At 37.6% G+C, this 12,286-nt stretch overlaps 1 protein-coding gene across 1 annotated transcript; it reads right to left on the bottom strand.

The window, feature by feature from the left end:
* Nucleotides 1–513: 513 nt before the first annotated feature.
* ARL1 (ADP ribosylation factor like GTPase 1) lies at nt 514–11,310 on the bottom strand. Its single transcript, XM_054574637.1, has 6 exons — nt 11,090–11,310; nt 8,694–8,831; nt 6,394–6,475; nt 5,343–5,454; nt 2,311–2,489; nt 514–1,593 (listed from the first exon to the last, which is right to left on the bottom strand). The coding sequence occupies exons 1-6, from the start codon at nt 11,091–11,093 to the stop codon at nt 1,563–1,565; spliced, it is 546 nt and encodes a 181-aa protein (XP_054430612.1). The 5' UTR covers nt 11,094–11,310; the 3' UTR covers nt 514–1,562.
* Nucleotides 11,311–12,286: the final 976 nt, after the last annotated feature.

Genomic DNA, 12,286 nt, shown 5'->3' with positions numbered 1-12,286 from the left:
TGACACTGAGAGCAAATTAGGAAAGGGTGCTGGGGAATAATAAAAGTCCCACAGGTGAAAAGGGCTCTAATTTGAGCTCAGAGAATGACTAGCAGTGTAAGGGAAAGAGGCCAGAGGCCAACATCTGATTGGACTGTGTCAGGGACAGGAAATGAACCTCAATAGTGTTTCTGAAACCTAAGGGACACAATGGTGCTAAGCTCACTTTACCAGCATCTGATTTTTTTAAATGCTGGCTGTTCAACTTAAAAAATAAAAAAAATTCTCTCCAATTTCAGTAATTATTGAGGACTACATCTACTTCTGTCACACTATAGCCAATCCTGTTGTGGACTGGGCAGTTTGAAAAGTTCCTTTGAACATAAATTTTTGATAGCCTAGTGGTAAACCTAATTTTTAAAACCAAGAATGCTTAATTTCTCCCTGTAAAACCAATATGATTTTGACTTCACCTACCAAACTTACATGTCCAATTATAAGTAGATAAAAAGAATGAAAGACAGTAAAGACATCTTTTACAATGCTTAAAATACATTTTTTTTATTTCCTTCAGTGTGAATTTTTTCTTTAATGTGTTATGAATTCATCAAATATAACCACTTAGGATCGTGTTTACTATCTCAACTAGTATGGACAAATAAATTTACAGACATTATTTCGAATGTACAGAGTCTCCTTCAGTTAGCATAATTTTACTTAAGGAATAATGTCATCTGCGTTATACAGCTGACATTTTCAGGAACTATGGTATAGTTCATGGGACTACCTTCTGACCCTGACCCTGACGTCTCATTCTGAGCTCTGCTCCCAGCTTACGAGCAGTTGGGCGAGCCAACCTAGCAACCCAAGATTCCACATGTCCATAAACACTACATTACAACCTGTCCTACCTAAATCACGGGTTCTTATACAAACTGACTAGGTCAATATACGTAAAACCTTTTCAACAACTATATAAAGTACTATAAAATGACAATTACAAATGAGTCAGTGAAGTTAACCACCAAAATAATTATTTCAACTTCATGCCTATAACCAAAAGCTTTTAAACGGGACAGCTTAAATAAAGTGGTCATTAAGTAAATGAAAACTATATTGCCCACACTATGTTCCTATACTGACTGCTCTACTGAGTCTAAATTTTGGAAAAACTTAATTCATTTTAGAGGAAAAAAATCTGAGCTAAGATATTTATTAGTGTTTATACAAACAATCTATAACCACTAATCCAAAAATAGGGTTTTTTTTCCTCAATTAGAGTATACTCTTTAATAGGACTGTATTTGAATAAGAATTCCACACAAATAGAATATATACCCTTAAAACAAGAAAGGAAGGAATATTTTACATTACACAGACCAGACATTCAGTTGGTTCAATCGTGATGGGTTACCCTTCCAACCAAATACTTATTTTTTATATTTATTACAAATGTTGTAGTCAGTTCAGTATATGCCGACGATCATACACAGTTCTAACATTTAGTAGTGTGAAGCACACCTAACGGTTTCCGTAGGGCTTTGGGATGTGGTCTTCATTTCAGAGGTGCAGAAGTGACTGAATTACTGTCTGCTCTTTAATGTTTCAACTAACCTGTAAAGAGAAAATGAATGGTTTCATAAAATTAACTTCAAACTTTCAGGTATAGAGTATGATCATCTATAAACTTCATACTGGGGGTGGATCCCAAAGCACTTTAAATGACGAAGGCTAAGATAGTTATATAAGAAAAATGAGGTTATGGACTTAATTTTGAAGAGGGTCTTTTAGTGTTCACTTTGTCTATGCTTTGAATGGATAATCAAAAAGACCAAATATGTACTTTTCAGGCTGCTACTTCTACAGCCAGATAATTCAGTGGTGAAAACTAGTCTCTGTCCTCAAGGAGCTGACACATCTAATAAGGACATGTACAAATCAATTACAAGACTGTGGAACAAGTACTGTATCACTGATTTGTGACAAGGACATCCACGTGTATGGTAAGGCAGTGAGCATGAGATATATCAGGGAAAACTCTTGAAAAGAAGAAGGCCTTAACCAAAGTCCTGAAGGATAAGGAACTGGAGGACGAAGTGAGTCAGGAAAAAGAAAAATGACAGAAAGCTGGCTTATCCAACTGTAATTAGGTAGGTGTGGTTGAAATATAAGTGGACATTAAGGCAAGTGGAAAATAAGGCTGGAAGAACTTATATGATAAGCTGCTAAGTAATTTAAATTTCATCCTTAAGACAAAAGGGGGAGTTATACATGTATACACAGCTATACACACACACATGCACAGATGGCTTCTGGAAACATGACGCTTACCATTCCATTGCCTCATCAAGGCCAGTGCCCTTGGTTGCTGAAGTTTTGAATATCTGCCATTTTCGGTCTTTCAAGGCAGGTAGCCCCAGTGAATTTGCCATCTCTGAGGGAGTCATGGCCTGTTCCATATCCTGCTTATTTGCAAACACCACCAAAATGGCTTTTCTCAGCTCCTCTTCCTGAATTAAACACGGTATTTAATTTCTTTTAATTGATATGCTCCCTTGAGTTTAGGAAGTGCCAAAAAATTCCTTACTTTAAAAGTACATTTCCTAATTATTAATATATAATGACCGGTATGAATTATTTGAAATTACAGAGAAATATGAAGAAAAGAAGCTTCACCCATAATCCTGCCTCCCGAACATGATCACTTAAAATTTTGGGTATTTTTTACTGCTTTTGTAATTCAGATATTTATAATTTATTTAACAGATAAATTTATAATTTAAAAATCACATTTACATATAATTCCATACCTTGCTTTATGAAGTTTAAACTAAACATTAAATTATTTTCCAAACAATCCATTGTTTTTAAAAAAAGTTAAATATACACTATGATTACATGCACCATAAACTATATAATTGTCTTCTGGTATTAAACTCTTCTTAGATTCTTTTCACTTAACTAAGAGACATCCAAGTGACCCAAGTCATTATATAAAAGTCTTTGAGTAAATCTCTATTTCCTTAACATAATCTCTAAAAAATGAAATCAAAGTATAACATTTTTCCAATCTCTTGTTACATATATAGACAAACTGCTTTCCAGAAAAGTTGTAACAATTTTGACTCCTCCAACAGTGTGTGACAGTGCCTATCTTTAATGCAGCCTTGGTACAACTGGAAATTATATATTTTCCGGACACAGTATCTCTATATCATTATTGCGGTATTATAAATATTAGCAATATATTTTTCTCCTGTGAATTATAGGTTTATGCCATTTGCTCACTTATCTAATGAGTGGCAGAGGTCAATATGATTAAAAACACTCATCCTCAGCCACTGGCTGTGAAGAGTGTCCTGGTTCCCTGTTTGACCTTAATTTATAATATCTGGCATCTGAGCTCTGGGGGATTTTTATATATATTAATAGAATTAAATCTATCTTTTCTTTTGTAATTCCTTTCAGTACTTTGATTTAGAAAGACCTTCTTTATCCAGATACTTTAAACATATTTACTTATACATTCTAATAATTAATAACCATATTTTACATTTAATTCTCTACACCATTTAGAATTTATTTTTGTGTGCAAAGGTAAAATAATTTTGTGCAAGTTTTTTTTTCCAATTTAATCCTCACCCCAGGATATGCTTATTGATTTTAGAGGGAGGGGAGGAGGGGGAGGGAGAAAAACATCGAGTGATTGCCTCCCATCCGTGCCCCGAAGGGGGATCAGACTTGTAACCTTTCAGCGCCCAGGACAGCACTCCAACCAGCTGAGCCACCGGCCAGGGCTGTGTCAGTAAGTTCTGATGAAATAGTCCTGACTCATACTTTACCTATACTTTGTATTACATAATAAATATGTATTGATTAAATAAATTAAAAGTTAATTGCTAAAGAATGAATAATGTTTAGTTCTTTGTCCATAAGTTTATGCAAGTCAATTCCTAAACCAAAAATAACCTACCAACAATCCAGCACAACTTGAGAATTGTAAAACTGACATTAATAATACATTTCTTTTAAGCAATACTTTGTAATAAAAATGCATTCTACCATGTGAATTACATCTAAATAAAGCTTTTATTCTTAACAATCCATTACACCCAAGGCAACTAAACATTCCCTTAAAATTCCTTATACTTGAATTTGGTCTAAGAAGCTCTTATGATAAATATTGTGCGATGTTGTTAAAAAAAAAAAAAGCCAAAATTTAATGATTTATAAGTCATTAACAAGTCAGGAGTCCAAAGTATTCTGAGAATATTTCTAACTGGGAAATCAAGTGATCTAGAACATTCGATGGCTGCATAATTCAGAATCATAGTTTTTGTGGGAAAAAGGAACTGATTTTTCTTGAGCATAGACAGTTTCATTATTAAGTTAATCATTAATACATTTGAAAAGCTTATTTAACAAATGGAGGTTTTTTTAAAAAGTTAAACTGATTGTTTAATGCAGCCTCTGAATTCAGCCAGCCAGCCAGCCAGCCAATAAATAATCTTATGAATCTCAATGAATGCAATGTATGGAGTTTTTAATTAAGTGCTCTACGCTGTTCCACACACAAGGGATATAAAGGTAAATTTGAAGAACTTACACTTTAGGGTGGGAGATATATGTAAGTAAACAAAATATATTTTTAAATAATGGAAAGTGATAAAAGGTACAAAGAACAAAGTAGAGTAAGGGATTAGAAAATAACAGACTCCTCTCTGGGGAAGAAACATGGACTATGAAACACATCGAGAAGGTAGCCATGCAAAGGTCTGGGGGGGAAGGGCACTCCTCAGAAGATGAGCACATGCAACAGACCCGAGGCCAGGTGCCAAGGGTAAAGCTGGGTGTGTTCAAAGAACAGAAAGGTCAGTGTGGCTGAAGTACAGGGAAGAGTGAAGAATGATAAAGCTGGGAGAGATAAGCAGGTGCCAGAATTATGCCAGAAATCTAGAAATACATTTCTCTTTAATAATTCTGTAGCAACAAACATGCTTATTATTTATACCCATATCTGCTTCCGTAAGCTAATTTATATGACTAGAAATACATTTTTGTAAAAAAAATCATTTCATAGGAGTCACAGAATAGTTCAGTTTAAAAAGAATTCAATTCTGAACTTCCCGGAAATCAAAAATTCTCATTTAAAGAAAGTTATAAAACGGTATGTTTTTGTCTATGATTGTCTACCCAACAGTATTTCTGGAACAGGAAGTAATATGCATAAAAGAAAACGATAATAAAGGCATGGCGGGAACTATCCCTACTTTCCTTTTAATTATTCCTATGTGTAATAATAAACAATGACAACAGCAACCAAATGTAAATGATTTCCCCACATTTCCACAGGATTTTCTTACCTCCAACATGGCAACTAACTCTGATTTGGAAATGCCAATTCGGTCTCGGTCACAACTGTCTACTACATAAATGACTGCATCTGTGTTTGAATAATAACATCTCCAGTATGGCCTAAAGAAAATTCAGAAAGAGAGAATATATTATTATTTGAAAAAAGAAGAAACCGGTATGTAAGTTTATATGCGAGGACTTGGCAAAGATGGTGGTGGTTACATGCCAATCCTGCCCCATCCATGTTAGAATCAACGCCATAATGAGGCATTGTTTCTAATTGATCTATATATCATATCCCCCAGACATGAAGATGGAAAGAATATTGATAAACATTAAATCACAGGATGAAGGAGTTCAGACTTTAGGCTGAGAGAATATATTCATAACCTACCAAACCATTAAATTACTGACAAAAAAGTTGTACACAGACCTAATCATTACATCTTTAAATGTTTAACTAGGAACTCTTTAAAAGGAATGGGTTCTTTAAACAAATTGTTTAATGACTTTATATAATAGGCATTAAACTGTTCACTAAAGATACCAGGAAGCAGAATGGCTAACGTTAGAACCAGGCTCAAAAGTGACACAAGAAATAATACAATTAAAAGGAAGCCGGACATTTGGGAAGCACACTATTAATCTTTTAAGATGGAACTATACTGAGCAACCACTGACAGTCACCACATGTTCACCGTTGCGGGTCAAGCACATTAGCTCAGAGTAGGGCTCAGAGTAGGGCTCTGAAAGGCATTTTTCTGAAACGGCAAATCGTCTGTCTCACAGAGGAAGGGGCTGACAAGAACTAAATGGAGAACCCTTTAAGTAAAAAATTAGATCTCGAAATTCTTATGAAAACATTTCTCATTAAGTGATATCTAAAAAACCACTTTCCTTAGTTTATAATTCAGTGGAGAGAACTGGCAGTTTTACCTCATTTTAAACTAAGTGGCTTCCATTTAAATTATAAAAGATATATTTTAGTTTATTACTGTTAACCCTACAAGAGTCAAGAAACATTAAATACCACAAAATAATCTGGTCGTTGTACCATACCTGATACTGGTCTGCCCTCCTAAATCCCAGACTTGGAATTTAAGGTTCTTGTATGTTACTGTCTCAACATTGAATCCAATGGCTGAAAGATAAGTCAGTAGTTTATGTAGACACTAAAGCATTCTACCTTCAAAGTATCCAGGTTAATGGAGTTTCCACAACAAAGGGTAATTGTTGAATTACATTATTGGGTGAGATTATTCCATTCAAGACAAAACAGTATGCTATGCTACACACACACACACACACACACACACAATCAATTAGCAAGCTCAGCACCACCTTCAGATTATATTAAGAATTCCCAGTCACCTCTGCAAATGCATAATTCTGAGCTCAATGGAAACTCTATTATGTTCAATTACTGTCATAAAACAGTACTAGCATACAAAAGTGTTCAGAAAGTTATATTTAAAAAGAACAGTTGCAGGCATATTATGAAAACCTGAACTGTGGTAGGTAGCAAATAGGGAACAAAACCCAGAAAGCCCAGATTCTAAATTTCAGTGGGTAAGGATGTAACAATGGCTGTACACTGCTTTATGGAAGCCCCAGCTCTCTAAGGCTCGCGATCTCACAGACCCTCTGCGGACTTGCTCAAGCACTCATTTGTAATAAGGTCACAGCTCAATGGCCAAAAGGGAAGTGCGCCACCCCTTTTCCCTGCCATCCTTCTTAGGTGAAGCCCTGGCACCACACAGCTAAGGCAGGATACAACTGTTTTCATTGAAGGGATCTAAGGGAAAGTGCAGAGGATGCTAAAAAAACAAACAAACTTGGGGTTATATCTACAAAGTTTACTAAGATTTTACAAGCTAAAAAAAAATCACATTACAAACTGACAGCTATAACTAAATAATTACTTTTTATTTTAGACTTATGTTTATATTGGTAAATGATTCATATGCGTATGTGGCAAGTGTGTCTTTTACAATCAAAACATACCTATAATATAACAAACCAGAGTGAAAAACTAAAAAGCACGTTCATAAGGTCTGCCTTACAGTTAGGTAGGGGTATAATCACAACCTTCACCAACATTAGGAACATAGTTTATGTGCAAAGAACAAGAGTGTGGTGTAAATCAGTGTTCCCTGAAACGCAGTTCACTAGACTGTGTGCACTGCAGGGAAGATGAGCAACACTTAGACACAGCAGCAATGGGCAATTAGGAGAAGAAAAAACCAGGGGACTGAAATCTATTGAAAGTGGCAAAAAGAAATAAAAGATGCCACAGAGTTTTAAAGGTTCTTTCATAAAAACTAGTCTTTATTTTATAATTTGGAAATTTAAATAATACTAAACATAGAAATACCTTGAATGACAAAGTAACTTTAGAAGCATAATTGAAATACTCAAACTAACTCTATCAACACCTAAGCTTAAATGTATTAATTTAAGGAAATTCAGGTCAACAAATGAAAAAAAGTATAAATAACAGAACAGTTTTCTTATTTAGTCAAACAGTATTTGAGAATATTTTTCTAAGATACCAACAACTAATTTACTTTTTTAAAGATTTTAAATATTTATTTTTAGAGAGGGGGAAGGAAGGGAGCAAGAGAGGGAAACATTAATGTGTTGGTTGCTTCTCATGTGCCCCATAGAGGGGACCTGGCCTGCAACCCAAGCATGTGCTCCGACTGAGAACTGAACCAGTGACCCTTCAGTTCGCAGGCAGGCACTCAATCCACTGAGCCACATCAGCCAGGGCAATGAACGACTAATTTAAGTTGAGGTGTTTCTTCTCTTGATATTTTTAGGTTCAAGATTAATTCAACATTCAGCCTCTTCAGCTCAGATCTTTACAACTAATCAATACAATTACTTAAGAGAAACTAATATTAATTAAAATACATAGAAAACAAATATAGGGGAAAAAAATCACTTAATAGGTAATATCACATAAAATCTATATAATTCTTTAAAGAGGTTTACAAAGTATTTTATACACTTCACATATTTCCCTACTCAAAACCAGTGGATATTTGTTATCTTCATTTTATCAATAAAGATACTGGCTCTCAATGAGATTAAGTGGCTTGAGTTCACTCAAGCAATCTTTAAAACAGCTCTAAAAGGCAAAACCCAGTTGCTCACAAGGGTCTGTATAGTACACCAAACTGCTTCTCAGTTAATGGAAAAAAAAACCCAAAACATTATCAATAATATGCTCATAATAGAAGTTTACAATAATTTACAATCCTTACCAATTACTTTATTATATGTATTATTAATTCATAAATAAAGTGTTAAATGGAAAACAGAAAGCCCCTATAATTTATCATACGAACACTTACTAGGAATAGTAGTAACGACTTCTCCAACCTGTAATCTGTACAATATTGTAGTTTTTCCCGCTCCATCTAATCCCAAAATTAAAATCCTCATTTCCCGGGTTCCAAACAGACTTGAAAATATACTTGAGAAAAAGCCACCTTAAAAGTAATGAAAGCAAAAAAATGTATTAAATATCATCTTATGAACTAGGTCCCTAAAATATTTAATCTTGCCCTTTGAAAGTGATACCAAATTAAATATTAAATCATTTTCCTTGATTCATAGAGGAATATTTTTATCCTCCACTGAAATATATTATTCAACGTCAAACAAGTAATTACTAATAGTTATCCTGTCCTAGGGAGACATAATGTATCAGGCAAGCACAGAAGATACACTAAAAATAAGAGAAGTATGACCACTGCCCTTACGGAGCTCACTTTCAAGTCAAGAGACTATGAGTAAGTTGGCGGGATCTTCCCGCTGTCCCTAGAAACCAGAGGGCAAACCTGAATGACCGTGGGACAACGACATCCCTGCACCTGAAAAGCAGTGGTTACTGCTGTCTAGCAGCAGTACCATCACGACTACCTTCAACCGCTAAGATTTCTATTAAATAACTAGCACAAGATACTGAGAACTGGACAGAAAAGTCATTAAAAAAATAACAAAACCACATTCAATGCATCATGAAGTATTTCCAGAAAGCTTCCTATACACAAAGGCACTGAGCAGCAGAGAGTAGAACTGTGGTTACCAGAGGTGGCTGAGTCAGGGAAAGGGAGAGATGAACAAACTTTTGCTCTAAGATGAACAGTTCTGGAGAGCCAGTATACAGCATGGTGACTACAGTTAATAACAATGGAGTGCACACGTGAAATTTAAGAAAGTTCTCCAGGAGGTTCTCAGTGCACACACACAACACACAAAAAGGTGACTATGTGAAGTAATGGGTGTGTTAATCAGTTTGATTGTGGTTATTATTTCACAAGGTATCCATAAATCAAAATATGTTGTACACCTGAAATATATACAATTTTTATTTGTCAGTCATATATTAATAAAGCTGAAAAAAATTAAAATTAAAAAATTATTTGGGGGTGTGGGTTGGGGGCAGGAGAATGGGAATATCTGTAATAGTCAACAATAAAAATTTTTAAAAAACCTAAAAAAATTATTCTTTATCTCAGCAGGGCCTCTTAGAAATGGATTGTGTTTAAATAAATGTCTAAGAGTAAGGAAGATGAAAATTTAGGGTCTTTACGATTATATTTACAACAAAAGAAGCTTAGCATTTTTTTTCTTTTGTGATTGCAAAAGAAAAAGAAAAGGCAGCTTGGCTTGATTCTTTCCCACCAAAAACCATGAGACTGAAAGTTACCTTAAATAATATAAAAAAGATGCCAATAAACAATACATGGTTATTTGACAAAGAAATTACACAATTAAGAGCTGCGAGTCTGGAAAAAATGGACACACCGTGGGCTAGAGAACCTTGGGAAAGTGTAGTATAAGGGTGGGACTTGACAAAGTCCTTTCTACCGCTTACAAGTTTAAAAAAAAAAAAAAAAGGCGGAAGGGCAAAACTGAAGGTGGTTATGGAAAAAGACAGGAAAATGCTTGTGATGGTCCAGTGCAGGAAGTAAAATCCCCAGAAAACCGTGGGGGGATTTAAGTAAGCTAAAGAATTTCCATCTTCATTTAGAGAGTTGTAAACAAGGTAACGAATTTGTACTTTCCTTCTGGATTCCAGCGGGGAAGGAGGCTTTACCTGACGCTTGTGGTGACCATGTAATTCCCTTAATTGACACTTCAGAACTTGAGATTAAAATTTCATTCGCTAACCAGCAATACCCTCCCCATTTCCTGCTCCATCTTACTCAATATTCTCTACAGGAGAAGCTACAGATAAGGAGACAACTGCCAATTGGCTATAACAGAAAATGACGAGCAACATATCCCTTTGGATTTTTTAAACGGATGCAGTCAGCGACCAGAGAGAGAATCAAGCTACCTCTACGGGGTCAGATCTCATCTTTTACCCAAGAACCCTCAGCGACCCTGTGACTGACACATTGCCAAGCTCTGCAAGACCGACTCTGCCCAGCAAATCCAGCTAGGTCCAGCGAGGAGGTGAGGGGAAAGTTTGTGGTCGGGGAAAACACCCGGCGTCGGGCTCCCAGGGCGCAGTGCTGCACGGCCCCGAGCTGCCCCCGCCGCGACACCGCTAGGATGAAGGGGAAACGAGCTCGGGCGGCCGCTCCAGGCAGGGTCCACCCTCCCAGTTACAGCGCCAAGGTGAGCGAAAACCTCAGCGCCCCGCCCCGTGAGAAGCCGGCCCCTCTCCTCCTCCCGACCCCCAGCCTCGGCCGCAGCCACCTGAAGCGCGCCAGAGCGCCCGTCTCAGATCTCTCACCCATGATGAACCGGTTGTCCGCCCTCGTCGATCGTCAGAGACAGGCCCCGGCCTCGGCAGCGACTCCTACTTGAGTCCCGGTGCCGCCACCTCCACTCGCCTGGGCCTCCGGCTCGGGCTCGGAGGCGGTTTCCTAGGAAGCCTGGTCCGCCAGCAACTTCCACGTCGGCCACCCGGCGTGGGCGGGAGCGAGCGGCCACCGCGACTGCGCGCCGGCGCGGCGGCCTGTGCGTCCGAGTCGTCGCTTTCGACGCAAGTTCGCGGCGCGCTGGATTGTAGGTACTGTGAAAGCCAGAAGAGGGGGCAAAAGAAAGTTAAGGAGCCGAAGTCTCTGCTGCTTCTATTTTCTTGGACGGGAAGAGCTTCCGAAATTTCATTTTAAATTCCGACACCAAAAAGTGACGAATCCGCTAACCGAGAAGGAGAGTCAGGTTTCAACAGGCAGCCAGACAGGACGTGGGCGCAGGTTGCGTCGTTGGAAGAGTTGCTAGTACTGAAGCGCACTGCGGGAGCGGTCCAACTTGGCTTGTGTGATTTCTCCGATAAGGAAATAGAACTACGTAGTAATAATAGGAAGACCCCCTCTGCCACCGATGTGCAGCAGCCTTACATTTAAGGCCGCTAACTGGAGATTTTTGGCGTCGTAGTGGCATGCAGGGTCAGCGTTAATTGCCCTACCCGTTTTCTTTTACCCGTCTGTGCACTTGACCCCCTTTCCGTGATTTGCAGTGTGGACCTTCCGGTCCAGGCCGTGGGAATTTGGGTTAGAGACTTGCTTTCTCGAGGGGCGTGGGTTGGGAGTAATGTAGGTCTTGACGGTGAAGTGTGTGGGCAGAAGGCAGCGACGCTTGGAGAATGGGGAGAAGGGATTCTCCTAATTTTTTTTTTTTTTAAGGTTGAGCATGCGTCTTCAAAATTCGTAAAAACAGAAAACTAAACCTAGGCCTAGCCGCTCATCTTGTTAACACTTTCTTGGGTCTTCCAAATATAGCCTCTACATATTATGTCTTTATTTATGATAGAGATTTTCGCCCGTTTAACATAAGTTTATTGACTTAGGGTGTTTTTGTTTTTTTATCCAATTTTCAGACTGCTCCAGATGCCTAAACATTGGACTAGATTTGCTGATTGCTCTTGGCTCCCCTTCCCGCTCCCAAATCAAGTTTGCAGAAATTTTTCTTGAAAGAAAGAGTTTGG

The sequence above is a fragment of the Pteronotus mesoamericanus genome, unplaced genomic scaffold (genome assembly GCF_021234165.1).
Source record: "Pteronotus mesoamericanus isolate MK-2021 breed Mesoamerican mustached bat unplaced genomic scaffold, CSHL_Meso_final contig_263, whole genome shotgun sequence".
Classification (NCBI taxonomy): Eukaryota; Metazoa; Chordata; class Mammalia; order Chiroptera; family Mormoopidae; genus Pteronotus; species Pteronotus mesoamericanus.
The sequence above is the reverse complement of the archived record's forward strand: the minus strand, read 5'-3'. Positions and strand labels throughout refer to the sequence as shown.

Excerpts from the sequence above, each read along its gene's own strand:
- ARL1 (XM_054574637.1), bottom strand. Across the intron at positions 6,476-8,693 it reads AGTCGTTACTACTATTCCTA|CCATTGGATTCAATGTTGAG; the intron begins GTAAGTGTTCGT and ends CTTATCTTTCAG. Across the intron at positions 5,455-6,393 it reads GGAGGGCAGACCAGTATCAG|GCCATACTGGAGATGTTATT; the intron begins GTATGGTACAAC and ends AATTTTCTTTAG.